This window comes from Loxodonta africana, chromosome 19 (assembly GCF_030014295.1).
Source record: "Loxodonta africana isolate mLoxAfr1 chromosome 19, mLoxAfr1.hap2, whole genome shotgun sequence".
Classification (NCBI taxonomy): Eukaryota; Metazoa; Chordata; class Mammalia; order Proboscidea; family Elephantidae; genus Loxodonta; species Loxodonta africana.
The window spans coordinates 47,076,085-47,101,293 of record NC_087360.1 but is presented as its reverse complement, the minus strand read 5'-3'; the positions used below and the strand labels follow the sequence as shown (position 1 = coordinate 47,101,293).

The window sequence follows — 25,209 nt, the reverse complement described above, 5'->3', positions numbered from 1 at the left end:
CCAGTCAACATATGACATCATTGACTCTTCCTTCCCTGCTGGACTTTTTTTGGAGGGGATGCAAGGAGAATTGTCAACATTGGAATAAACAGAATAGAGACCAAACTCCTCATACTTTTGTTTCTGAGTTTAGTTCCAACCCAATAGCTTTTATATTCTTATAATACATACTGAGAATATATCACAAGGCTTTTGTACAAGGAGGGAATAGTTCCTTATTTATCAGAGTCCTGTAGAGTCACTTGTTATTGTATGAACTAGGTACTCCTCTTTATCATACTTATTTGGCATTTGCCTTTAAATGCTGTCCTGAAATGTAGTAGGTGTGGGCATTACACCTTTTGTTTCAGTCCATAGCTTCACAGAGTATTGTAATCAGGTCACAGGGTTTATCTTGATTATATATTTCAGTAGGAATGTAAACATAACCCTGTTGCATTGATCTGCATGGTGTTCTTTCCTGTTACTCACAATAACCTTTGAGCTTTGGCTAGAGCAGTTTGGCATATTTCTACACATTATATACATAAGTATATGTGTTTCTGTCTCTCTTTCTGTCTAATTAGAAAGCTACAAGTCCTAAGTTTATAGCTGGATTCTCTTTCCAACAAAGAACCAACAGGAAGGAAAGCTGAGACATAGCGAGCCTTTGCACGTGAAAGCATTGTGGTGTGAGTTTTATTTTTTTGTGATGTTCCACACTGCTTTGTGATCTCTTATTTTTGGCAAGCCAGGACTGAATCTGTGGTCTGGTAGCCCTGGGCAACCAAAAGCTGAGACAAACAGAGGAAGTGTCGTTACTGACATGTTTCTCCAGCTACCTCATCTTCACCCAGCACGGCCGCCCTGCTTTCCGGGTGGAGCCCATCAGCTGCGAGGTCTAGGAAGGCAGGCAGGCAGGGGTGGACCTTTCCCCACATGGAGCACCTCATGACTTCCCTGCATCCTTTCTTTAATTTGTACACAGTCTGGAATTTATTTATGGCAGACTTTGTGGTAAAAACTGGGAAGTCTCCTTCATTTTCTTAAAATGGCCTGAAGGTTATGGGGAGTAGGGCATTCGCCTGCTAGGCCTCCACCTCATCACAGTCACACACGTGTACACACATGCGATCATACACATGCATACTTACACCTGCACATATGCACACTCTGGTCATCGCCCTGCTGCCCAGGGTTTTGTGTCTGGTAAGCAGCCTTGATGGACAAAGGTCTTGTCGGGAAATCTGCAGAACGTTGGGCTGCATGTGTTTGCAACTACAGTAAAACCTGTGAAAGCCGGAACATGTATAAGGCAGAAACCTGTCAGAAGAAAAACTGCAAACTAAAACAAGGTAGGATTCTTTTTTTTAATTTTTATTGTACTTTAAGTGAAAGTTTACAAATCAAGTCGGTCTCTCGTATAAAAATTTATATACACCTTGCCGTATACTCCTAGTTGCTCTCCCCTTAATGAGACAGCACACTCCTTCTTTCCACTCTATTTTCATGTCCATTTGGCCAGCTTCTGACCCTCTCTGCCTTCTCATCCCCCATCCAGACAGGAGCTGTCCACATAGTTTCACGTGACTTAATCCAAGAAGCTCACTCCTCACCAGTAGCATTTTCTATCCCATAGTCCAGTCCATTCCTTGTCTGAAGAATTGGCTTTGGGAATGGTTCCTGTCTTGGGCTAACAGAAGGTCTGGGGACCATGACCTCTGGGGTCCTTCCAGTCTCAGACCATTAAGTCTAGTCTTTTTATGAGAATTTGAAGTCTCCATCCCACTGTTCACCTGCTCCCTCAGGGCTTCTCTGTTGTGTTCCCTGTCAGGGCAGTCATCGGTTGTAGCCGGGCACCATCTAGTTCTTCTGGTCTCAGGCTGATGTACTCTGTGGTTTATGTGGTCCTTTCATGATGTAATCTGTGGTTTATGTGGTCCTTTCATGATTACCTTGTGTCTTTGGTGTTCTTCATTCTCTTTTGCTCCAGGTCACTTGAGACCAATTGATGCATCTCAGATGGCTGCTTGCTAGCATTTAAGACCCCAGATGCCACTCTCCACAGTGGGATGCAGAATGTTTTCTTAATAGATTTTATCATGCCGATTGACCTAGATGTCCCCTGAAACCATGGTCCCCAAACCTCCACACCTGCTACACCAGCCTTCGAAGTGTTCAGTTTATTCAGGAAACTTCTTTGCTTTTGGTTTAGTCCAGTTGTGGTGACCTCTCCTGTATTGTGTGTTGTCTTTCCCTTCACCTAAGTTAGTTCTTGTCTGCTATCTAATTAGTGAATACCCCTTTCCCTCCCTCCCTTCCCACTCTCGTAACCATCAAAGAATATGTTCTTCTGTGTTTAAACTATTTCTTGAGTTCTTATAATAGTGGTCTCATACAATATTTGTCCTTTTGCAACTGACTAATTTCACTTAGCATAATGCCTTCCAGATTCTTCCATGTTATGAAATGTTTCACGGATTCATCATTGTTCTTTATAGGTCATAGTATTCCATTGTGTGAATATAACATTCATCCCTTGATGGGCACCTTGGTTGCTTCCATCTTTTTGCTATTGTAAACAGTGCTGCAGTGAGCATGGGTGTGCATATATCTGTTTGAGTAAAGGCTATTATTTTTCTAGGTTATATTCCGAGGAATGGGATTGCTGGATCGTGTGGTAGTTCTATTTCTAGCTTTTTCAGGAAGTGCCAAATCGATTTCCAAAGTGGTTGTACCATTTTATGTTCCCACCAGCAGTGTGTAAGTGTTCCGGTCTCTCCACAACCTCTCCAACATTTATTATTTTGTGTTTTTTGGATTAATGCCAGCCTTGCTGGAGTGAGATGGAACAAGGTGTAGGATTCTTAATAGAGAGTGATAAAAAAAATGATAACCCTGTCAAAGGCAGAAAACTTGTGAGACCTGGAAAAACAAGGCAGTTTCGTTGAGTTTCAGCTCCCACAGGTTTCACTGTGTTAGGAAACTTACCACCGAGGCCCTCTCTTCCCCATGTGGAAAGGAAAAAAGAACTAGGTCACCATTCTCAGCCTGGAGTCCCCATGTCCCTAGTGGTTTTTGAAAGTATGAATAGTTTCAGTATTTTAAAAGTCTGATGGCGATTTACCTGAGAGATGTGTCATGGGTAACCTGAGGATCAAGTTTCTTTGATTTGATTAGAATTGCATGGACCCCATCAATGATGATTAATGTGTGTTATCAGCTCTGATTTGCAGATTTACTTGCATTTGATTAGTAAGAATATGGGAAATGAATCTATTATTTCCTAATACATCCTATTTTATAGGAAGATGGTTGAAATTATGGTGCCTGGTGGCTGGAAGGAGGGAGGGGTGCCCTGTTTATGTCTGTTGACTCAGACTCTGTCTGAGTCTTCCTGTTCGCCGTTTACTGGCTGTTATTTTATGATCATGCCTGCTTGCAGTATAAACAGGACAGATCTGTTTTGTTCTTCTCTTATTCAGTTTTATACAGAAGACTCTTTTGCTAGCCAATAACTCAGTGTTCCATTGTGACATTGGGAGCCTCGGGCCTTCTTCTCTCAATAACTCCTCTATCCAGTCCCTTCTTCTTTGGTATCCTCTGCCACCCCTGCTGAGCCCTTCCCCTGCCATGGGTGGGGGTGCTTGCTGAGGTCTTCTAGAGCACTCTCCACAAGCGGCAGTATGGCCTGGGCTACCAGTGCCTTGGGCAGAGGGGGAGGACTGGGGACACTGCCTCGACTCCCTTCTGCCTGCTGTGCGGCAGTGGCCTTCTAGGTTCTGTGTCCCCAAGGTGCTCCAAACCCCAACCCCTTTCACATTATATCTGTAAGTAAAATTGTACATTTGTAGAATCCTTTCTGTGTGCAAGGAATTGTGTCAAGTGGCCTTATATCCTCAAGACAGTTGTACTTTACTTTTTATTTACTTAACAAATGTTTATATAGGACTGTTGTACAGGGCACTGTTATAAACCCTTTATAAACATTTCATTTAAACTTCATAACAACTCTATGAGGTAGGTACTATTTTTATTCCCGTTTAACAGATAAGAAAACTGAGGCCCAGAGAGATCAAAGTATCAAGATTACACGGCTAGTAAGTGGCAGGGCTGAGATGCAGACTCAGGCAGTCTGACTCCAGAGTTCGTGCTTTTAATCCCTCCACTATGAAGCAGGCACTGTTATTGTTCTGTTTTGGAGATGGTCTAAGGTTCATGCAGAAGCGGGATCCAGGCCTGGACAGTTGAACTCTGGGGGTGATGAGGCGATACTGTTAACCTCTGTAGTACACTCCGTATGGCTTTTCCTCACACCCCATGTCCCAGCACATTCCATGTAGACAGTTAACGTCACTGGGGCTGTTCTTATACAACATTGTTTTTACTGGTTCTCTAACGTTTCTTTAATAATAAGAGAATGTTTCAGCCCAGCTCTTCTGATGGTGGAGTTGAGGTGACTTGGCCCAGTAGCCTAAGCAGGGTGCTTGAGAGACAGTATCCTTGAGGGCCCGTGGTATCCCTGGGACCTAGAAGTCTTCTGAGAGAAGTCTGGAGGTGGGGCCAGGAGGAGAATTACTCTCTAAGACTTTGGAATTCTTAAAGAATTCCAAAATTGAAACACAAACCGGAAGCAAATTCTATGTTTCTCCCGTTGGTGAATGGATAATGTGTGTGGCTTTTTTTTTTTTTTTTTTTCCTGGACTCAGATTTAGAATGCCTGTCTAATTACAGGAAACAGTAAACCTTTCCTCACAGTCAGCCAATGATTTCAGCATCTCTTGGAGAAATTCTACATGGACCTGAAGTTTGAAAGCTTTGCATTCTAAGGAGTTTGGCTGGGATTTTCACCTTTGGCTCTCCTTGCCTTTCCCTGGGCCTCAATTTCATCACCCTGCTTTGGGGATGGCACTTTCTAAGTGTCTGTCTGTCAGTGAACATAAACACGGAGCTTGAGACAAAGCACAGCTTCTCTCTGTACCCTGGGAAGAGAGGCTGTAAATACCTGAGCCCGAGGGGCCTGGGCTCTGTCTCCAGAACTGCCACTGGCTTGCCCAGATTTCGGATGCCTTACGCGGCAGCTTTAGCTGGGGATCACCTTAGGGCTCAGGTTGGTAAAGCTGAGAGGGGTTGAGGAGGGTACTAGATAAAATGGTGGACATAGCCATTTAATCATGTTCTTGTTAAATTGTTAAAGTCATTTCTTCGTACAGCTGGTTGATCTGATCTCTTATTTATTGCTCAGTCCCCTCGTTGGTCTTGGAAGGTGGCCATTTATCCGAAATAGAGACGGCCTAGTATAGTGAAAAGGAGCTTTGTTTTTTAACCCCCTTAAATAATAAGCCAGTAAAATAAAAATACCGTTGTTGGCTGAGATGCAGTGAAAGTGGCACCCTGATGCATCGCTGGTGGCAGTGTAAAAGAGTGCCTCTTTGGGAAGGTAGTGTGCTCATCTGTGCTAAGAACCCCAGTGAACCCACTAATCCTAACTGTCGAACTCCCTCTCCAGAGAGTACCATTTAAAATAAGGGAAATGTTATTTGCATGAAGATGTTCATAAGAGCATTATATATAGTAGAGAAAGTTAGAAGCAACCTACAGGTTTAATGATGGGGGGAATGGTTAAGAAAATAATAGTAGATTCCCCCAAAGAATAGCTCTCGTTAACAATTGAATTATGAAGGCTGTAAGACAACATGGTATTAAGGAAGAAACCACAATTAAAGTAAGCATGCTCTGTGGTTTTACCCGCATAAAATACATGGCATCACAAATCTGGAAGATCATATAGAAATGATTTATAGTTATTTTTAGAGTGGTGGGATGATAGGTGATATTTTCCCCTATTATAAAAAAATTAAACAGTATCAATTTTGGATTCAGACCTGGATTTAATTCTGGTATTGCTGTATCTCATTATGCGTCTTCTAGCAACTCTTGAAACTTCTCTGGGTGGGACTCAGATTGCTCATCCGTCAAATGATAGAAAAATTTCCAAGCATCCTTGAGTCCAGACTTGATTCTAGCCACTAACAGTCTCTTCAGGTAGATAGAATCTGTCAGACTTGCTTTTATGAATAAGTAAGACTCCTAGGCAATTAGTAGCATCATTGTGCACACAATTAAAGTTCTTTAAGCACTTCTGTTGGTTAAACATTGTTCCTGTAGATTTGTTCGTACTATATAGGGTTGCTGTGAGTCAGAATCGACTTGATGGCAATGGTTTTTTTTTTTTTTTTAAATGGTTTGATAAAACCTTCCTTGCAGACAGTACTCAGCTCAGCCCATGCACAACAATTCCAAATGAGTCTTGAGTAAATGAACAAGTCCTACCGTGGAGGCTGATGTTTAAAGCAGTTCCTGGTGATGTGGGTCACTCCCCATCATGACCACAGATTGACTTGCGGGGGTCATGGGGGTGGGGCAAAGATTGACTTCATGGTGCCTGCAGCTGGGCCTGAGGGCTGTCCCCACTTTTTCCACGTCTGCTTTTGATGAGTCAGGGAGAGGATTTCTGCTCATAGTTCGGTTTGTCACTCTGGAAGGATTTGCACATTATAAATGACCCTTCATCACCACACACAGACTTCACTAGTCTGGTCTTTGATTGTAAATGCAAGCAGGCCATATGCAAGCTATACCAAGCCTCAAAGAAAAGGGCTTTATGAGGTGCTGAAATTTTGACAAGCTCTTTACCCGAATCCCAAAATTGACTTTCACTAACTTGCATTGGATATTGCCCCGTCTCTATTGGGTTAAGTTCATTAGTTGTCCACTTAAGTGAACCTGCATATGTTTTTGATGATAGAAAAGGGTTTAGGTATAGGAATTTGAGGTGAATGCTATTAATAGTGCACTGAGTCCCAGAGTGGTGCAAATGATTAATGTGCTCAGCTGCTAATACAAAGGTTGGAGATTCAGGTCTACTCGGAGACACTTTGGAGGAAAGCCCTGGCAATTTACTTCCAAAAATTCAACCAGAGTTGAGTGCTGAGGCCAACACTGGCTCCCAGGAAGACTGAAAGTAGAGGAATGGGTGTGTGAGGGGAGGAGATCAGGGGAGAGGACAGAAAAGAGGTGGCCCAGAGGAATGAGAAAGGAAAAGACAGAAAAGAGAAAGAAATAAAGAGATTCATACAGATCAGTCCGAAAGGGACCTTTTGAATAAATGTCGGAAAGGGAATGGAATCCAACGAAGTAGGATAGTTCCTGGGGACACAAGTATTGAAGACATGGGTGGAGAAGGAGGAGCTAAAACATGATTCTGAGAAGCAGGAGAGAAGCATGGCAAGAGTGCTGTCAGGAAATCTTATGGGTGGTGTGGGCCAAGATGGCTGTGATCCTGGGAGTGTTAACTCAGGTGAGGACTGAAAGGGTGGTAAGGAGGAGGATGGTGATGGGACAGAGCAGGCTCTTAACCAGAAGGTCAGCGATTTGAACGCACCAGTCACTCTGCGGGAGAAAGATGTGGCAGTCTGCTTCCTGTAAAGATTTACAGCCTTGGAAACCCTATGGAGCAGTACTACTCTGTTCTATAGGGTCATTATGAGTTGGAATCAACTCAACTGCAACAAATTTAGGAGCCCTGGTGGCAGTGATTAAAGTGCTCCACTGCTAAGCAAAAAGTCAATGGTTTGAACCCACCAGCCGCTTTGAGGGAGAAGGATGTGACTGTTCAACTTCTGTAAAGATTTGTTGTTGTTAGGTACCTTCAAGTCAGATTTGTTGTTGTTAGGTGTCATCAAGTTGATTCTGACTCAGTGACCCTATGTACAACAGAACAAAACACTGGCCAGCCCTTTGCCATCCTACTCTTTCCTATAGGGTCACTCTGACTTGGAATTGACAGCAATGGGTAAGAACCCTATGTGTTAAGTACTAGTATGAGCCCCATTTTGCAGACGAGGAGTATGGTACCTGGAGAGACTGAGTATCTTGCCCAAAGTCACGTAATGGAACTCAAGCCACTGACTCCAGAGTGTTTCCTTTACTACCTCTCATGTGGCAACTCCTTATATTCTCCTGGGCTTTCTCTTCCCTTTCTGCTTTTCTCTAGAAGAAAGCCATGTTATCCTAACTGGCTGGCTGGGCTCACAATGGCTCTTATCTCCCCACCAACAAAAACCATTCCCTGCCTGGTTGAATAGGTCACACAACATTTTGCTGAGTAGATACCAGCTCAGGGAAAAGCCACCTAGATAAGCAACAGTGGTTTGTGTTGTCATCTCCCTGATTGTTTGCTTTTAATTCAAGTTGATTAATTTATCTAAGATAGGGATGGGGGAAAGACCAACACACACAGAGTTAAATGCAGGGAGGACTCTGGGATGGGAGGCTGGAGATGAGCAGTTCTGTTAAATACCCCAGGGAGACAGTGTTGTGCCTATTGAGTAACAGAAGTTTTCAGAACTGCCCCTAAGTGTGACTGTGTCTGAAGGTTTGGAGAGGCTCCTTGGGCAGGGGTGGATCTGGCAGGGCTGGGCCGAGAGTTCTCTGCTCCTTCCTTTCCTTTGTCCCACCTGCTTATCTCCCCTGCAGGCTTTTAGAATGTAGTTTCTGCTCAGTTACTTCAGTTCCAGAACAGGTCTGTGGTGGTGACTTTTCTGGCATCTTTATGTGTTTTAACTATTAAGTGTCCCTGATTGTGTCTATGCAAATTTCTTGGTTGTGATATTGTACTATAGTTCGGTAAGATGTCACCAATGAGGGAGACTGGATGAGCAGTGTAAGGACCTCTCTATTATTTCTTAAAACTGCATGTGAATCTACAATTATTGCAAAAAATTACCAAAATATTGGGGTCCTTTGATAGTTTTAATAGAAGTAGTAATAGCCGTTTGCAGATAGCTGATGTCTTCTAGGTTAAAGTACTTTCAGATACTGCCTTGTAACTTCTAACTTCAGGCCAGCGTCCTGGGCATGTTCTTGGCTCCCTCATAAACCAGATTCATGGGCCTACCACTTAAACCACGGTGGCGTTTACAGTTGTTGACAGTTGGTTTGCCTTAGGGCTTCTAGGAATGAAAACTCGGTGTATGCCAGGTGTTGTACCAGGTGCTTTCACATACACTTTCTTATTTAAACTTCTTGAAGCCCTGCAAGGTAGGTTGTTTCATGCTAGTGTTCTATATATGAGGATACGGAGGTCCCAAAGAATACACACAGCAAGTAAGCATTGCATTAAGAACCAGAACTAGGATCTCTTTGCCCCGAAAGTCCTTCCCCCTTTCACTGCACCATGGATGTTCAGTTATTGAGCTTTTTCTCATGTCTTACACGAGTGGAAAGGAACCAGCTGCAAGACAAAAGTCAAGCTGTTGCAGAGGCAAATAGCTTAAGAAGGTCACCAAAGAAGAGGCCTGTGTGTTCCATGAAGTCATTTTCAGGCTTGTGTCCTTAGCGGGGAATCTTTGCTCCCTCCGGAAGTGAACGTGACATTTTGCCCCATTCCCTGGAGCAGTTCTTCCCAGGAGAGCTTCTGTGGAAAGAGAACTGTGGGAAAACATGTGGAAGCTTTTGGTGGACACGTTTCTGAATGTCATCAGCTCTTGGAGGAAACATGTTTATTTCCCTGAAGCTCTCAGCTTTGCCTGAGTCCTGGTTTTCAAGGGTTCATAAGTCTAAGAAATGTGTTGCAGCCAGGAAACTTGATATATTTGAAAATGACAATGCTGTTGTATAGTAAATAGTATCCTCATTGATAAAATGGATGTGAGTTGAGTGGAGGTGGAAGGAGAAGTCAGTGGCCAAAGGATTTATACTTCGTGGTGCAATGGTTCAGCGCTCGGCTGCTAACCAGAAGGTTGGCAGTTTATATCAACCCAGCAGCTCCATGGGAGAGAGGCCTGGTGATCTGCTTCCATAAAGATTACAGCCTAGGAAGCCCTATGGGGCAGCTCTACTCTGTCCTATACGGTTGCTATGAGTTGAAATTGACTGGCTGGCACACAACACCAGCAGTGACAAGCAAAGTGGTCCACAGGCAGCATCAGTAGCTCCTGAAAGCATATGAGAAATACAGATTCTCAGGCCCCAGCCCAAATCTATAGAATCAGAAACTCTGGGGGTGAGGTCCAGGAACCTTTCTTTAATAATGTTAATATTATTATTATTAAAATATTTAATATTATTAATAAAATATTTAATAACACTTTACAAACAACATAATTTGCCAGTTTTTCACTTAATATTATATTATGAGCTTCCCTTTCCACCATGTCATTAACTATGAATTATTTTAATGGTTATATAATATTACATCACATAAGTAAATCCAAATTTTTAAGTCCTTTTTCAAACGTGAGGCATTAAAACATAACTTAGGATAATTCTTATGTACTCTAAGGTCTGAGAACATAGCACCAAGAGATTTTACATACCCTTGGGGTTTAGGATAGTGGGTCCTTTCACCAGTCTAAGTCGTCCCTCCCCATATTACAGAAGGGTAAACGGAGTAAGAGGGACCCTAAGTGACTTGCCTGACGAATCTGGGTAGGAATGAGTGTCCTGTATATCTTAGTCTCAGCGTTTGTAGGTTAACAAGAAGGTAAGAATACCTTATGGATGACTTTTGAAAGATGCATTTTTTTTCTTAGAAAAATTAAAAAAAAAAAATTACTAAGGGACAGCTAGTAAAAAAAAAAAAAGTACCACCATATATTAAAATCTACAAAAAAAAAAAAAAAAGCTGCTATATTTAATACCAACAGAGGCAGAAATGGAGCAGGATAGCTAGGGACAGAATCTGGTATTGTCTCTCTGTTTTGTGTGTATAACACACGTTATATGTGTATTTACAGTATTATTAAATATTTTATTAGTTTTTAAATATTAAAGGTTTTCTTTAACAGTAATCATAATAGTATATTTAAAAGTCACCATAAGCAGAGGGGGAATTATTCAGTAAATGGTGCTGGAACAGTTAGTTAACTGGTAAAACAAAATTAGATTCTCAGCTCATTCTTTTCACCTGTATAAATATCTGATGTGTTAAAAAATACAAATAAGAAATATAGGGGGTTTCTAAATGGGGAGGAACTTTATAAACGTAAAACATGAGATAATAAATCACAGAGGATAAGAAAAAGAATTTAAACAACCTAAAATTAAATCTATGTATGTCAGAAGCATTGTCAATAAAATTAAAGATAAAAACTGTAAATACTTCCAACAAAAATGGTAATATAGTACCTATTTAAAGGGTAATATAGTATCCATTTAAAGATCTCATACAAATCACAATGACAAAAGGCTAAAAATCCCAGTAGAAAAATGGGCAAGGAACATGAGCAGATGGCCTGCAAAAGAAAAAACAGAAATAACTCAGAAACATGAAAAAAATTCAACCCCTCTGGCAAGCAAAGCCCTGATGGCGCAGTGATTAAGAGGTATGGCTGCTAACCAAAAGCTCAGAAATTGGAATCTACCAGCCACTACCCTGTGGGGCAGTTCTACTCAGTCCTACAGGATTGCTATGAGTCGAAATTGACTCCACAACAATGGGTTTGGTTTTTGGGTTTTAGGAAGCAAAGCAATGTAAATTAAAATGATAATTGGGTGTCATTTTTATCAATAAAATTTGAAGAGATTAAAAATAGAATCCTCCCTATTGGTGAGGGAATGGTGAAATAGACCTTCCTGTAAAGGACATGTGGAAATACAAATTGATGAGAACATTCTAGAAAATAATTTACCGTTGAACATCACAAACCTTGAAAAAAGCAATGCTCTCTGATTCCGTCACCTTCAAGGACTCTAAGGAACTAATTTAGAAATCTCTACAAAAATGTTCATACCAACCTTATTTATGGTGGCAGAAACAGTGATAGTTTTAATGTCTAACATTTGAAGAATGACAGAAAAGTTAGGATTTACTCGTGAAGTAATATGCAGTCATTAAAATAATCTTTCATAAATAGTTAATGACGTGGTGTTGGTGAAAGTCCATAATAAAATATTAAGTGAAAAGGTAAAATATAACATTTAAATGTAGGCAATTATTTGTTTATTCATTCTTTGTTAGATCAGATTCAAACTTACTCTGGGCAATTCTTCCTAACTTAAATAAAGGTGAGGTGTACTTCTTTTTAGAAATAGTTTCAAAGCTCAAACTTATCCTCTCTTTACGTCCATATACTCAGTAGAGAAGGGTTTATGCAGCATTGCCTCCTGGACAGGCAATTCATCCATTCCCCAGACACCCCAGAATTCTGCCTGTCCTAGCCAGATCATCAAGGGGCTGTCTCCTTGGTGGGCATTATGCGGGCCCCTCACAGAGCTGCTTTTACCAACTGTACCTTGGGATGCTTGTGTTACCCGTGAAAAGAAGTTTTAGAAAAAGTTGGGCCCATGAAACTCATTTCTGTGGTTACTGTGAGCATGTGGATCTTGGTGTGTGTCCTTCTCCTGGGGAGGTGATTTGTTTTTTTATCCCAAAGGAGATAGATATGTCAAATACACCAGGTTTCCTTCTTTATATTGACTAGTGAGCCTAACTCTGCATTTGTTGTTGTTGGCTATATGGTCCCTGACTCATGGCGACCCCTTGTACAATGGAACAAAATACTCCCCAGTCCTGCACCATCCGCATGATCTGTTGTGGGTCAGACCGTTGCGATCCATAGGGTTTTCACTGGCTGATTTGTTGGCAGTAGATCACCAGGCCTTTCTTTCTAGTCTCTCTTAGTCTGAAAGCTCTGTTATAACCTTTTCAGCATCATAGTAACACCCACACATTCACCTACAGATGAAAGGTGGCTGAGCGTGAGGTACAGTGGCCAGGAATTGAACCCCGGTGCTCCCCTCATTGTGTGTAAGAGTTCTACCACTGAACCAACACTGCACCCATGTAAATCTAAATTTAGCCTATGTGTAAGACTAAATGTTTACTTCTTCATACTTACGTACAAAATACATTCTAGCCTCATTCCTGGTTTCATTTTATGTTCCATCATTGTTTTCTTTTACCTCATGTTTTTCTACTTTTGTTTCTGTTTTATAGAACCTCCTTGTATTGTGTGTATCTTTGTAAGCTACCTTAAAATTTTGGGGGGAAGAAGATGGACTGCACGTAAAGAAATAAAAGAAAATACAATGTGTAGAACAAAAAAGAGAAAACACCAAAATATGAGTTGATTTTTTGGGTAATGGAATTACATGTGATATTAATTTTCCTTAAAATTTTTTATTTTTGAAAAAATGTTTTCTTCTCCAAGCAGAATTATATCATCAGAAGAAAATTTTAATTTTTAGAAGGCGTCCATTCAGACCCCATGCCGTTGGAAAAAGAGTGCATTTCTGTTGGGTAGGCAGCTGTAACTGAGGACCGCACAGGGCAGCATTAAGCGGCGGAGTCTTCAGGCATTGCAGCAGCTCTGTGGGCTTGAACAGGAGAAGTTCGTTGAGTTCTCAGAAGAGCACCTCCTTTGGTGCTTGGCCTAATCTTCTGTGGTGGGATATGAGAGCCGGAAGGGAACATTTAGACAGTAGACTAGTTAAACTGATACATAGATGATTGCAGATGGTGGTGAGATACTGGGATGAGGGCATTTATCCCAGATGAAAAGGTTGAGGAGGAGACGCTGAAGTAAAGAGTAAGAGGGAATCGATTTGCAGAGGGAGCCGCTTGGGCGAAGACCTGGAGGTCAGAAGGAGTTTGCAGATCTGACATGGACCGAAACTTACCGATGCTGCCAGATTGCAGCCAACCGGGCTTGCCTTTGTGTATCTCAAAAATGTGGATGTCTAGGCCAAATTTTCTTTCGATAAAACTTTTTTGTAAGTATTAGCGTATGTAATTAAATGAATACATATGTATTTGGTATCTGTAATATATATATAAAATGAAAAAGGCCAGGGTGGCCTGATGCTGATGAGCCAGTATCTGAGGATATTGAAGAGATCAGGCAGGACCAAAAGAAGGAGTTTGAATTTTGCTCCAAAGACAGTGAACTGCTACTAAAAATTTAATCAGAGGAGCGATGTGATCTGATTGAAGGTTTAAGAAGGTCCTTCTGGCTGCTTATGAAGACTGGTTTGGAGAGGGCTATTTAGGTAAAGCCGGAGAATGGCTACGGAGATTTTGTACAAACTGTGATGGCTACAAACTGATGTTTTTGTTTGTTTGGGGAAGGGGGGCACGGTTTAAGGAAAAAAATTGGAATTGTTTTCTCAGGGTTTTTATGTTAGCATATTATTAGATAGAATAGGTTTGCATTAGACATATACATCCTCGTTGTGTTTGATAAATAACATTATATTTATTACAGATACTGGATATGTATGCACCCATTTACATATACTCATGCTTCTAAAAAAGTAAATTTTTGCAAAATAAAATTTTCAGCCTAGATATCCATGTTTTTGAGATACACGAAGCTAAGCTCAGTTGATTGCAACATAGCAGCATCAGCAAGTTTTGATCCGTTTCAGAAATCTGAGCTCACTAGCATTGCCTGGGCTGGCATTTTCTTAGCTTAGAACTGCTTACTGGGTGTAGAAAATCTAATACTTCATTTAGGAAGAATGATTCAGTGCTTTAGGTGTCAGGAGCTCTGGGTTTTATCTTCTTTGTTAAAAGTTTGATTTGACCTTGGACGAGTCATTTCAGTTTGTATTTTAGTGTCTCTGTGCAGAAGATAGATAATAATTGTCCCGGGTAAGCTGCCTGTCATCATGGTAACTAGGCTAGAACTCTCTAAGACCTGGGAGAGACAATAGCATGTACAAAGGCCCTGTGGCAAGAAGGAGCAGGTTGATAGTATAAAAACGAAAGGCAGCCTGTGTGACTGGAGATCAGAGTGCAAAGGGGAGATGGTGCTAGGTGACGTCGTAGATGTAGGCCAGGGCCAATCTGGGCAGGATTTGTAGACCTTGCTGGGGATTTTAATCTTTCTCCAAAAAGCAATGGGAAGCCATTGGAGGATTTCAAAAGGGGGGTGACGTAAGGCTGATAGACATGCCGTCTCATTTCATCTTGATAGCGAATGTATGTGGTAGGTAATATTATCCCCTTTTCAAACCAGCACAAAAATTTAGGCTAGTAGAGATTAAATAACTTACTCAAGGTATCTTGCTGGTAAGTGGTGGAGCCAGAAAACAAACTCAGGTCTGCGTGAGTCTAAAGCCTTTATTCTGGCTTCCATATCAGCCTACCTCAATAATAAAATAACAATAACCACAGCTTTAAAACACTTTGAACTTGTAAGATGAAAGATTTCCCTTAAGTTACAAAGTAGTATTATGCTACTGAAATATGAGTGGTGATGAGAGGGTGGATATGCCAGGGAATTTTAAAAGGCCTGGTCCGGTGGCTGTGCTCCAGCGTCTTACCATTCCTTGCCGTCTGGTGGGAGGCGTCTCACACATAGCTATCAGTACGAAGAAAGGTTTGACTACTTTGGCTGGCCATTTGACACTGCAGTTGTCCGTAAGGACTCATTGTGGAATGTGCCTAAGGTTTGTGCCTTCAGGGATTTTGAACTGGGAAACAAGATCTGGGCTGTTCATGTTTGGTTTCACTGAAGCAATCATCCAATGCCAAGTTCCTTTTCTGCTTTCTCCCTCTTGGAAAGTCAGGTGGCTTAAGTGAATTCTTAGAGACTGGCTGTAGAGATAAGTGTCTCGATTTTGAACCAAAGAAGCCTTATTGAGGGTTGGAATGGGAAAATATCTGCTGGCCCGTGGCCCTGAGGTTCTCGTTGATAATGGCAAGTGTTTTTTACTTTCTAGTTGACCATGTTGTTCCTGAACCTGGGACAAGCCTGCTGGCAGCCTTTGACCAGTGGAGGGAATGGGCTGACAGCAAGTCCTGCTGTGACTACTCTCTGCATGTGGACATCACCGAGTGGCATAAGGGCATCCAAGAGGAGATGGAAGCCCTGGTGAAGGACCATGGTAGGTTGCAATGACCGACCACCCTCTGGGGTTATTTCCATCTCAGTCCATAACCTGGCATAGCTCTGTGAAGATGACATAGAATAGTGTTTATAGATTCCATTTGTGCCTCACCCCCAGCCTGCCCCTAGCAAGGAGAGAGGGTTAAGGGCCACAGCTGATGCTGACTGGAGGTAGCCTAACCCAACGGAGTAACTAACACAAGCTTTCACTGATAGGAGAACATGAGCCTTATTACCTGGATCTGTTCTTACATAACAGCTGCTTGCAGCTTATTGGTTTGAGGTAATTATGTTCTCTAGTCAGGTTGGGGAGTTGAAGCTGTATTGGTGATTTGCCCTCAAAGGGTAACAAACGTGTATCCCGGTGGGGATTCTGGGCAGTTTTAGGGAGAGTACATAGGAGCCTGGAGTGGAGGGGTTGGGCAGCTTCTTCCTTTAGACCTGGAAGACCCCAGGATAGATTTGAGGGTGACGAGACTCTTTAAACCTGAGATACCCTGAGGGCTCTTTTCAGTTCCGTAGAACTTTTTTAGTGGAGCAGACCTCCAGGGATTGAATTTGGAAAGATTAACAGGGAGACTGGAGGAATCTTTTTTTAAAATAATTTATTTGTTGTTGTTCTACATGTACAGTTCAGTGACATCGATTGCATTCTTCAGGTTGTGCAGCCATTCTCACCTTCCTTTTCTGAATTGTTTCTCCCCATTAACATAAACTTCACAGCCCTCTAAGATTCCTACTTAACCTTTCGAGTTGCTGTCGTCAATTTCATTCCATTTAGGTAGTTCTTAAAAGAGCACAATACTCACTTAAATAAAGCTAAACTATTGTTTGGTTTTAAGAAGACTTCAAGGGGGTATTTTTGGTTTAAGGTTTAAAGAGTATCTCAGGGGAGGCTGGAATAATTTTGTCTCCCTCAAGATGCCCCTGGGACCATTTTGTCAGTAGAAACCTCAGAGGTTTAGATGGTGAAGCCAGACCACTTTGTCATCCTAGGTCTCCTTGACCTTGGCCACAGACTAGAGTCCTGGGTCATGTACTGGCTTCATTGGATCTAAGGCTTCGGGAAGCACCTGTTGTTTTAGGGTCCTGGGACTCCTAGGCTCAGAATCATCATGTGCTATGACATAAATGTCAGGAGGGAAATCCCTAGGCACCTCTGTAGTGTGGTATGCTGGAAAAGCACCAGAATGAGAAGCTACAGTCTTGGGTTTAGTTCTCTGCTCTTCCACAGACTAACTCTATGACCTTGGGCAAATCACTTAAATTTTATGGGTCTCAATTTTTTTTTTTTTTTTTTATCTCTAACACTGAGGGTATTAGACTAGATGTCATCTAAGATTCTTTCCAGCATGCAGGTTCCACGTAAAAGAAAATAGGTAACCTTTGACCTTTCTCACTTTTGAGAATACCCAGACTCAAATGGATTTAACTTTCCATACTTAGAATGCATCTACTCCAAATCCAGGCAGGGGGTTACCATGGTAACTGTTGCCTGGAGAGGAGAGAAAGGCCAGGATGTCATGAGGCATTTAACTCAGGCAGCTTCCAACACTCCCCAGGTGGCTTGAATTAAGCTCCAAGGCTAGGAGACTGTCAGTACAATTGTTTAAAATAGTGATGGATGTTGGGCAGGGATGTTTGGCCTTGTGCACTGGGATGCAAGAACTCTAAAATGCCAAGATGATGATTGCAACATCTGCTTGTTGCACTAATGGACTTTTTCTTATATAAAGAAAGTTTTTTAAAAATCAGGATGGAGGGTAGTTTATTTACTGAAGAAAACACATTTATTACAGACCTTCATCAACAGAAACTTCTAACTCATTTTCTTTTTGAAGTTGCAACGTAAGATTTTTGGACAACTTTTAATTTTGATGCAGTTTTAAAGTTACAGAAAAATTGTAAGAATAATACAAAGAACTCTCATGTACCCTGTTCCCAGATTCACCAGTTGTTTATATTTTACCCCATTTGCTTTATCCTTCTCAGTCTCTCTCTCTAATATATATACATATATTTATTTATATTTTTATATGCACACAAACATATGCATGGTATTATGATTTTCTTATCCTCTTCCATATTATTTGGTTTTGGTTTATATATTGAAAGTCATCTCTCAACCAGCGTATTTTGCATGTCCACCAGGGGTGAATTCCTTCCTCGTGTACATGGCTTTCAAGGATCGCTTCCAGCTAACGGATTCCCAGGTAAGAAAAGCCAACTTTTCTGAACTGGCCCACTGGCATCTGGTCCATTCAGGCCACGGCTCTTGGCCTGGGAAAGCACCCTCTAGTGTATGTCCACCTCTTAGCTTCAAGGGAAATGGGTATTGGATTAAGTCACTGATGTAATTGGTCTTCATGGAGGGTATGAATCCGGTGCCTGACCCCTCGGTACCATGCTCTACCAGGTTCTAGAATCTGAGTCTCGTAACGGCCTCAAAATGTGTCATTGTGGCCAAGAGGTGTACTCAGAGCCTCCTCAGCAAAGCTGGTGCACAGCCAGAGGTGTCGTCACTGAGTTTCTCACTGCTAATCCTCATCTTTTTAGGTTCTGCTGCCTCTGTTAATTACTGAGAGGTCCCGCTGCTCTGCCAGATGTGGCCAGAAACATCGCCCTTGGGTCATGTCAAAAAAGCTAGTCTTAATAGAGACAGTTGAGGGGTATCATCTCTGATCCCAGAAATGTTGCTGACAGGGAGATGATCGTACTTGAGAACAAGGAGCTATAATCACTGTCTCTGACTCCCGTCCTCCTCTCTCAGATATATGAAGTACTGAGCGTGATCCGGGATATTGGTGCGATTGCCCAAGTCCATGCAGAAAATGGCGACATCATTGCAGAGGTATTGTGCTTTCCTCTTGATCATTTCTTCATCACCTACTGGGCAAGAGACAGGTTCAAGAGTGTGAAGTGACTTGTGTAGCTTAACACCCAGGGGAAATGTCAGGGTGAATTGGTGTTATAGCCCTGGGCATCTGTGCTCACAGCCTCCCTGGCAGTGCGAATGCTGGTGACATGGTGCCTCTCAGTGTGTAATACTAATAACACACAGACATTTCAGACTGTAGGGGAGGGCCGAGACTGTGTCGGCTGTCAACATCCCTGGGAATCAGCTGGATGGTTCTGGGAGGCTGTAATTCATCTGTCCCAACTCAGTCAGGCCTGGGAACAGGGTAGTGAACCCATCTCGTCATGGAGTCTTAGGGTAAGGGCCAAGTGTCAGCAGTGCCATTTTTACATCTCGCCCCCACAGCTCGTTACCCACATCTCTGACAATCAGTGTCTGAAGCCTAGCTCTCTCTCACAGCCTAGCTTTCTTTAAACGTTTCAGGAACAGCAAAGGATTCTGGATCTGGGCATCACCGGCCCTGAGGGACACGTGCTGAGCCGGCCTGAGGAGGTAAACACCTGCGGGATGGGATGCATGACTCGGCGGTATCCACGGGGCGATGCCCAGCCCTGACAACCACGAGAACCCTCATCCCATCTGTCCAGAGGGGACTTCTTAGATGCTGATTTGGCTCCACTGGGAAGCTACAGATTACCCATGTGTGTGTGTCTACACAGGCAAAGGAAGCGTTAGACTGAGCCTGTAGGGTAAAGCAGCCTGGAGCATTTAGTCCGAAGACCCCTCTTTCTTGCTGTAATTCTCCACTTCCTTTTTCTTGAGTAGACACAAATACATTTCTGTTAGCATCCTGCAATCTAGGTGAGTGGTTTGTAACCTGGAGCCTCTGAAATCTTAAAAATCAAACCAAAGCTACTGCTGTTGAGTCAATTTCGACTTATAACGACCTTATAGGAGAGCAGAACTGCCCCACAGGGTTTCCAAGGCTATAAATCTTTTTCCCACAGAGCAGCTAGTGGGTTCGAAATACTGACCTTTTGGTTAGCAGTCGAGCACTTAACCATTGTGTCATCCAAAATCTTACTAGTCACCAAACCATAGTCATAGGGTCCTAAAAGCTCTTCTAAGTATCTGGAAAGCCTAATGGGAATTCTAAGTTTTTCTATAATAGAGCTGCACAGGATATTACATAATCAACATAGTTTGGTATAATCAAAATTGTGGAGGGAAAATTAATAGCAAGGGGTCTTTTTGGTTGAGAGCCCGTCCTAGATGGGGAGGGATGTAAGTTAGAAGGAGAGGGGGTGCTTTCATCTTGCATGATTGACAGCCTATTTTTATGAATTAGAATTTGTGGCCTTTAAATGCTTTTCAGAAGTTTGCTCCTAATGAAAGGCTCTAGGCAAAGCTTAAGAGGACCTGACAAAAGAATAATATAGGGGCTCTGAGCTACGGGAATGATTGAGAGAGTCTTATGGCCCGATCCCTGGTCACAGGCTGCAGAAGAATGAATAGAAACAAACTTTCTCCTTAAGAGAAAGATGTAGCAGAAAAGGACAGGTGCAGGGAAGGGCAGAGAGAATCATCCATCAACAAAAAGAGGTTTTAAAAACACATGTAGGCTTCAAAATGAGGATTTTTCTATCTGTAAATAGGCTGAGACGATGAGCATGGATAGGGCAACAGGCACCAAATTATGGAAGTTTAGAACTAGCGCCTCCCTTGTGAATCTGGGAGTGTTCACGTGAGGACCAATGACTGAAAGAGGACTTTGCTTTCCCTACTAAGAAAATGGATTCAAGAGGGATTTAAGGGTGCCATCACCAGCTGTCTCGGGTCGGAGGAGGTCGTGTGCGTCCCTGGTCTTTCTCCCCGGACTGTGAGAGAAGGAGTGAGGCTGGAAAAGGAGAAAGAATCTAAGGGAAGAGGCAGAAAGAAGAAGAGGCAGAATCTACTCTGGAGTGTTTTGCGTACAATGAGAGTTTACACTTCCTTAATCTCCCTTCTTACAGCCCTGACACCAGAGACACACCAGGGCACCTTCACACATCCATGCCCCTGAAAGTGTCCTCTCCCCAGCTGAAGGACAGAAGCTATTAAATTTTCAGTATTGTCATGGTCCATTTCCAGGCATGGAGTATAATGATCTACTCTTCCAGTGTGTGCTAAAGGGCTGGGCTGGAGCCAGTACCAGTGCAGTGGAGAATGAAAGTGACTTATTTAGGCCCCTGCTCTAGCTGAGGGGAACCCCATGCTGTGACTTTGCTGGTGGACAGTGATTCAGGAAGGTAGCTTGTAGGAAAGGAGACAGTCTCACTAGCTGTCACTAGAAGATGCCTGAGGCTGGCTTTATACATATGCGAATAGACACGTGCACATACATACATACACACATATACAAACCAGCGCATGCGTGCACTTTCACACACACACACGCAGTGACCCTGTTAATTCCTATAGCTGCCCCATCCCATTTTCAAAGACATCCTGAGTGTTCTTTTCTGTGACTTTTTTCCCCCTTCAAGCCTGGCCTAGGTGACTGTTTTAACCAGCCTTCCCAGGATAAACATGTTGGGTAGGAGGATTGGCATAAAACATGGTTGCTCTCAGCCCATCTCCTTAGAGTTGGTCTGGGTTCAGTTTTGAAATCATTGTGGGATTAGATCTTTAAGCTGCAAGGAGTCCTAGAAAGACAGAGGGGTGAAGTAATTCTTGTGGCAATTCATTTTTTTCCCTTGTAAACCCCATTCAAAGCTAACATATATTGAGCTCAATATTTCACATTTAAGCTTTACAACAATCCTGTGAGGCAGACACAGAACCTCCTTTGCACAACTGCAGGGGGCACCATTTGCATAGACTACAGGGCTGTGTCCAGGGAACACCATTTACATTATTCCATGTGTGTAGTGCTGCTGGGAGTTGTGCTCTGGTGGGACCCTTTGTCATTTCCATCTTTCTCCTGTGAGGAGGCAGGAAGTTAAGTGACCACGCAGTATTGCAGAGCTAGTAACTACAGTGTCTTGCCGCTACACTTAACATGCGCGCGCACACACACGCACTCGATTTCAAGCTCAGCTTACCACCAGGTGGTAACACCTGGGGCTGGCCTTAATTAGAAAGTTTACTCTTGGCCATCATTCAGGTTGTTGGCTGGAAGGCCAATCCTATCCTATTCAGTTGCATCAGAGAGCAAAAATAGATGTTGCCATTTGAGAAGAGCTGATTGCTGCTTATCCCAGCTCCATGAGGCTGCTTCCAAGATCCACACTCTTACTTAATCTCCAGAGCCTTCCTTGGGGCTTGCTTCCTCTTCTCCTCTTGTCTGCTCTGCATCCCCAAATCGCTGTAAGCAGAAACAAGAAAGAAGCTCACCCTGGGCTGACTAAGAAGGAAAAAGCCATCAGAGAAGAGTTGTTCTGGTTGCTGTTTTGACCAGAAAAAGTGAAACCATTTTTACATGGTGTGAGGTACAGAAAACTTCTTTTCTAGCAATTGTTACACTGAAAGTGTCAGAGTCTCCTGGCAGCTGATTATGAAGGCTCCTCTGGGGGCCGTTAGTTTGAGGAATTCGCCAATATGGGCAGCTCTTAACTCCATGGGAGGGGCCTTTTGCCCCATGAGAAGCTGCATTTTATTGGATCTTCTTTATAGAGTTGTCTGCTTTTCAGCTGGCTCAGAGGTGCAATGCACAGCACGTACCTTCTGTATGCCAGGCATTGTACTTGGTGCTCCTGAGTAGTTTCATCTATATGACAGCCCCGTGAGGCTTCAGGGGCTTGTCATCAGGCAGTGGAGTCCCTGGGTGGTGCAGATGGTTAACACGCTTGGCTCCTAACTGAAAGTGTGGAGATTTGAGACCATCCACAGGAACCTTGGAAGGACGGCCTGATGGTCTGCTTCAGAAAGAATGAAAACCTACGGATCACCTGGGTCACTGTGAGTTGGAGTCAACTTGATGGCAGCTGGTGGTGTTGAGACAGCACAGTCGGATCAGAACCCACGCTTCAGGCTTCAGCCAGTGCCTTCTCCCTTGGCTACCAGTTACCGCTTTTCAGTTCATGCAAAGGGACCTGTTGTATGTTAAAGCCTATGTGGGCGATAAAGAGAATAAAGTATGGAACTATTCAGAGGGAACTTGAATATTGTAATCCAGTTAGGGAAAGACTTCCAGTACACATGAACAGTAGTTAATTATACACAGGAGTGTAACTCCTTTACTATTCCATGATTTATACACTACGTAAAGGAGCCCTGGTGATGCAAACGGTTAAGTGCTTGGTTGCTAACCAAAAGGCTGGCAGTTCAAACCCACCCAGCCGCTCCGTGGGAGAAAGACCTGGTGATCGGCTTGTAAAGATTACAGCCAAGAAAATCCTACAGGGCATTTTTACTCTGTCACATGCTGTCTGCTCAGCAGCACCTAACAACACCACCATGGTGGTTAACTTGTACATTGTACTTGAACTCTTCAAAATTTTTTCCTACCACAGTATGCTTTTCTTTCCAACTCACCATAGATTTTCTCTAGTTTTCAGCAGAGAAGATTGAAAGGGGGACAAGAGAGAATGCAAAAATCTAGAAACCATCTCTCCACAAATAGTGATGGAGCACATGGTATGACTGAGACAGTGCTAGGGCCTGTGGGGGACAGCAGAATGAATCAGAAAGTGATCCCTTCTGAAAGGACTTTGGAGCCCGGGGAGAAAGAGGAGATGGAGAGTCAGTATGTAGGGTGAAATGGGATAGGAGCTATGAGAGTACAGCTGTAAGATTGGTAGCCTGGGAGGAGACAGTGCTTGTGGATGAGGGTAACAAAGAAGCTTTCACAGAGTGGGGGGCTTTTACATGGGTCTCGAGGACTAGCATGACTTAGATAGTCAGAGAGGGGAGGAGGGAAGTGAGCTTGCAAGGTAGTGCTGAGTGCTGACACTGTTGAATGTCCCTAGACAAGTTACTCCCGCTCTCTGCACATCCGTTTGCACGTTATACCTGCAGAACTGTGCTCCATAGGGTTTTCAGTGGCCGATTTTTTGTAAGTAGATCGCTAGGCCTTCTGAAGCATCTCTGCGTGGACTCAACCTCCACCCTTTCGGTTAGCAGCTGAACAGGCTAAGTGTTTGCACCACCCAGGAGTCCAAGGGTTGCCTCATCTTTAAAATCAGAAGGAGGGGTTAGATGACCTCCAAAATCCCTGCTAACTTTACCATGAGCTGAGGAGATTTTATCTTCAAATTATGATAATATTTTCATTCTAGTTTAAAGGGATATTATTTAAATCACAGCTCAGTGTGATTTGTATATCAGGGGCATACAGGTGTAAACACAGAAGGGTAAAAGGTGTGCCCTCCCAGGAGTGGGTGGAACGTGGAAAGCTGTGGTTAAGTGATCCCCTCTTCCAGTGAGGGGAAGCCCTGGTGGTGCAGTGGTTAAGAGCTGTTGCTGCTAACCAAAAGGTCTGCGGTTCGAATCCACCAGGTGCTCCTTGGAAACTTATGGGGCAGTTCTGCTTTGTCCTGTAGGGTTGCTATGAGTCAGAGTCGACTTGATGGCAGTTTTTTTTTGAGGGCGGGGGGGAGTTCTTCCAATGAGGTAGCATTTTAGTTCATCCTTTGTTCCAGCTCGAGGCCCCTTACAGGGCTGGCAGAGGGGTCAGAACTCTTGCTGACCTCATAGCAGATGAGCGAATCCAGACAGGTTTCTGCTGACACCTGGATTCTTTCCACCAGAGCCAGTCTTAATGGAAGCCAATCTTCCGGTGGAAGGGCCCCTGATGGGAATGAGACATTGCTTGATTTACCCTCTGATTAATATGATTACATATCCCAGTTCCCTCAGGGTGGTCCTGGTTTATGCCTATTGCTCCCATGTTTGGATTGGGACAATAAATTATATAGTCACCCTACACAACTGGGATGAGGATTCTAAAACTGGCTGCTGTTAAGTTAATCCCAACTCATGGTGACCCCACGTTTGTCAGAGTAGAACTGTGCTCCATAGGATTTTCAATGGCTGACTCTTTGGAAGTAGATTACTTCTGGGGCGCCTCTTTTTGGGCTTGAACCTCCAACCTTTTGGTTAGCAGCTGAGCACATTAACTGTTTTGTGCCACCTAGTGAGTCCCTGAGGTTTCTAGTGGAGTCCTGTCCCACTTGAGGTGAGGTGGCTGCAGAGATGCTGAAAGTTCCTCTTCTGTGCTGCCCAGGCCAGAGGCACTGCTGCTATAACTGGAGCCAGCAGGAGAGGGCGGGCTTATCATTCAGTTATTTAAGGAATTAAAAACATTTGGATGTTTAATGAGCTTTTTCAAGAGCTATTTGGCTTGCCTTTGGAATTCTTGACATCTTTCTTCACATAGTTGATGCCTGAAAGGCCAAATGTGAATGAAGTTGTCTTAGTTTTATTAAATCAGGTTATCAGTTAATACAATTACAGACATTAAGGTCTAGGCTAAGCTCCTATAAAGACAGGGCTAGC

General features: G+C 43.1%; 1 protein-coding gene across 2 annotated transcripts in view; it reads left to right on the top strand.

The window, feature by feature from the left end:
- Nucleotides 1–25,209, top strand: part of DPYSL2 (dihydropyrimidinase like 2) — a 146,200-nt gene that overhangs the window by 98,416 nt on the left and 22,575 nt on the right. For both annotated transcript variants that reach the window (XM_064272662.1, XM_003412464.4), the window contains exons 4-7: nt 15,709–15,873; nt 18,027–18,088; nt 18,646–18,726; nt 19,216–19,284. In XM_064272662.1, the coding sequence (XP_064128732.1) occupies nt 15,709–15,873; nt 18,027–18,088; nt 18,646–18,726; nt 19,216–19,284 (377 nt within the window). The remainder of the gene's footprint in view (nt 1–15,708; nt 15,874–18,026; nt 18,089–18,645; nt 18,727–19,215; nt 19,285–25,209) is intronic.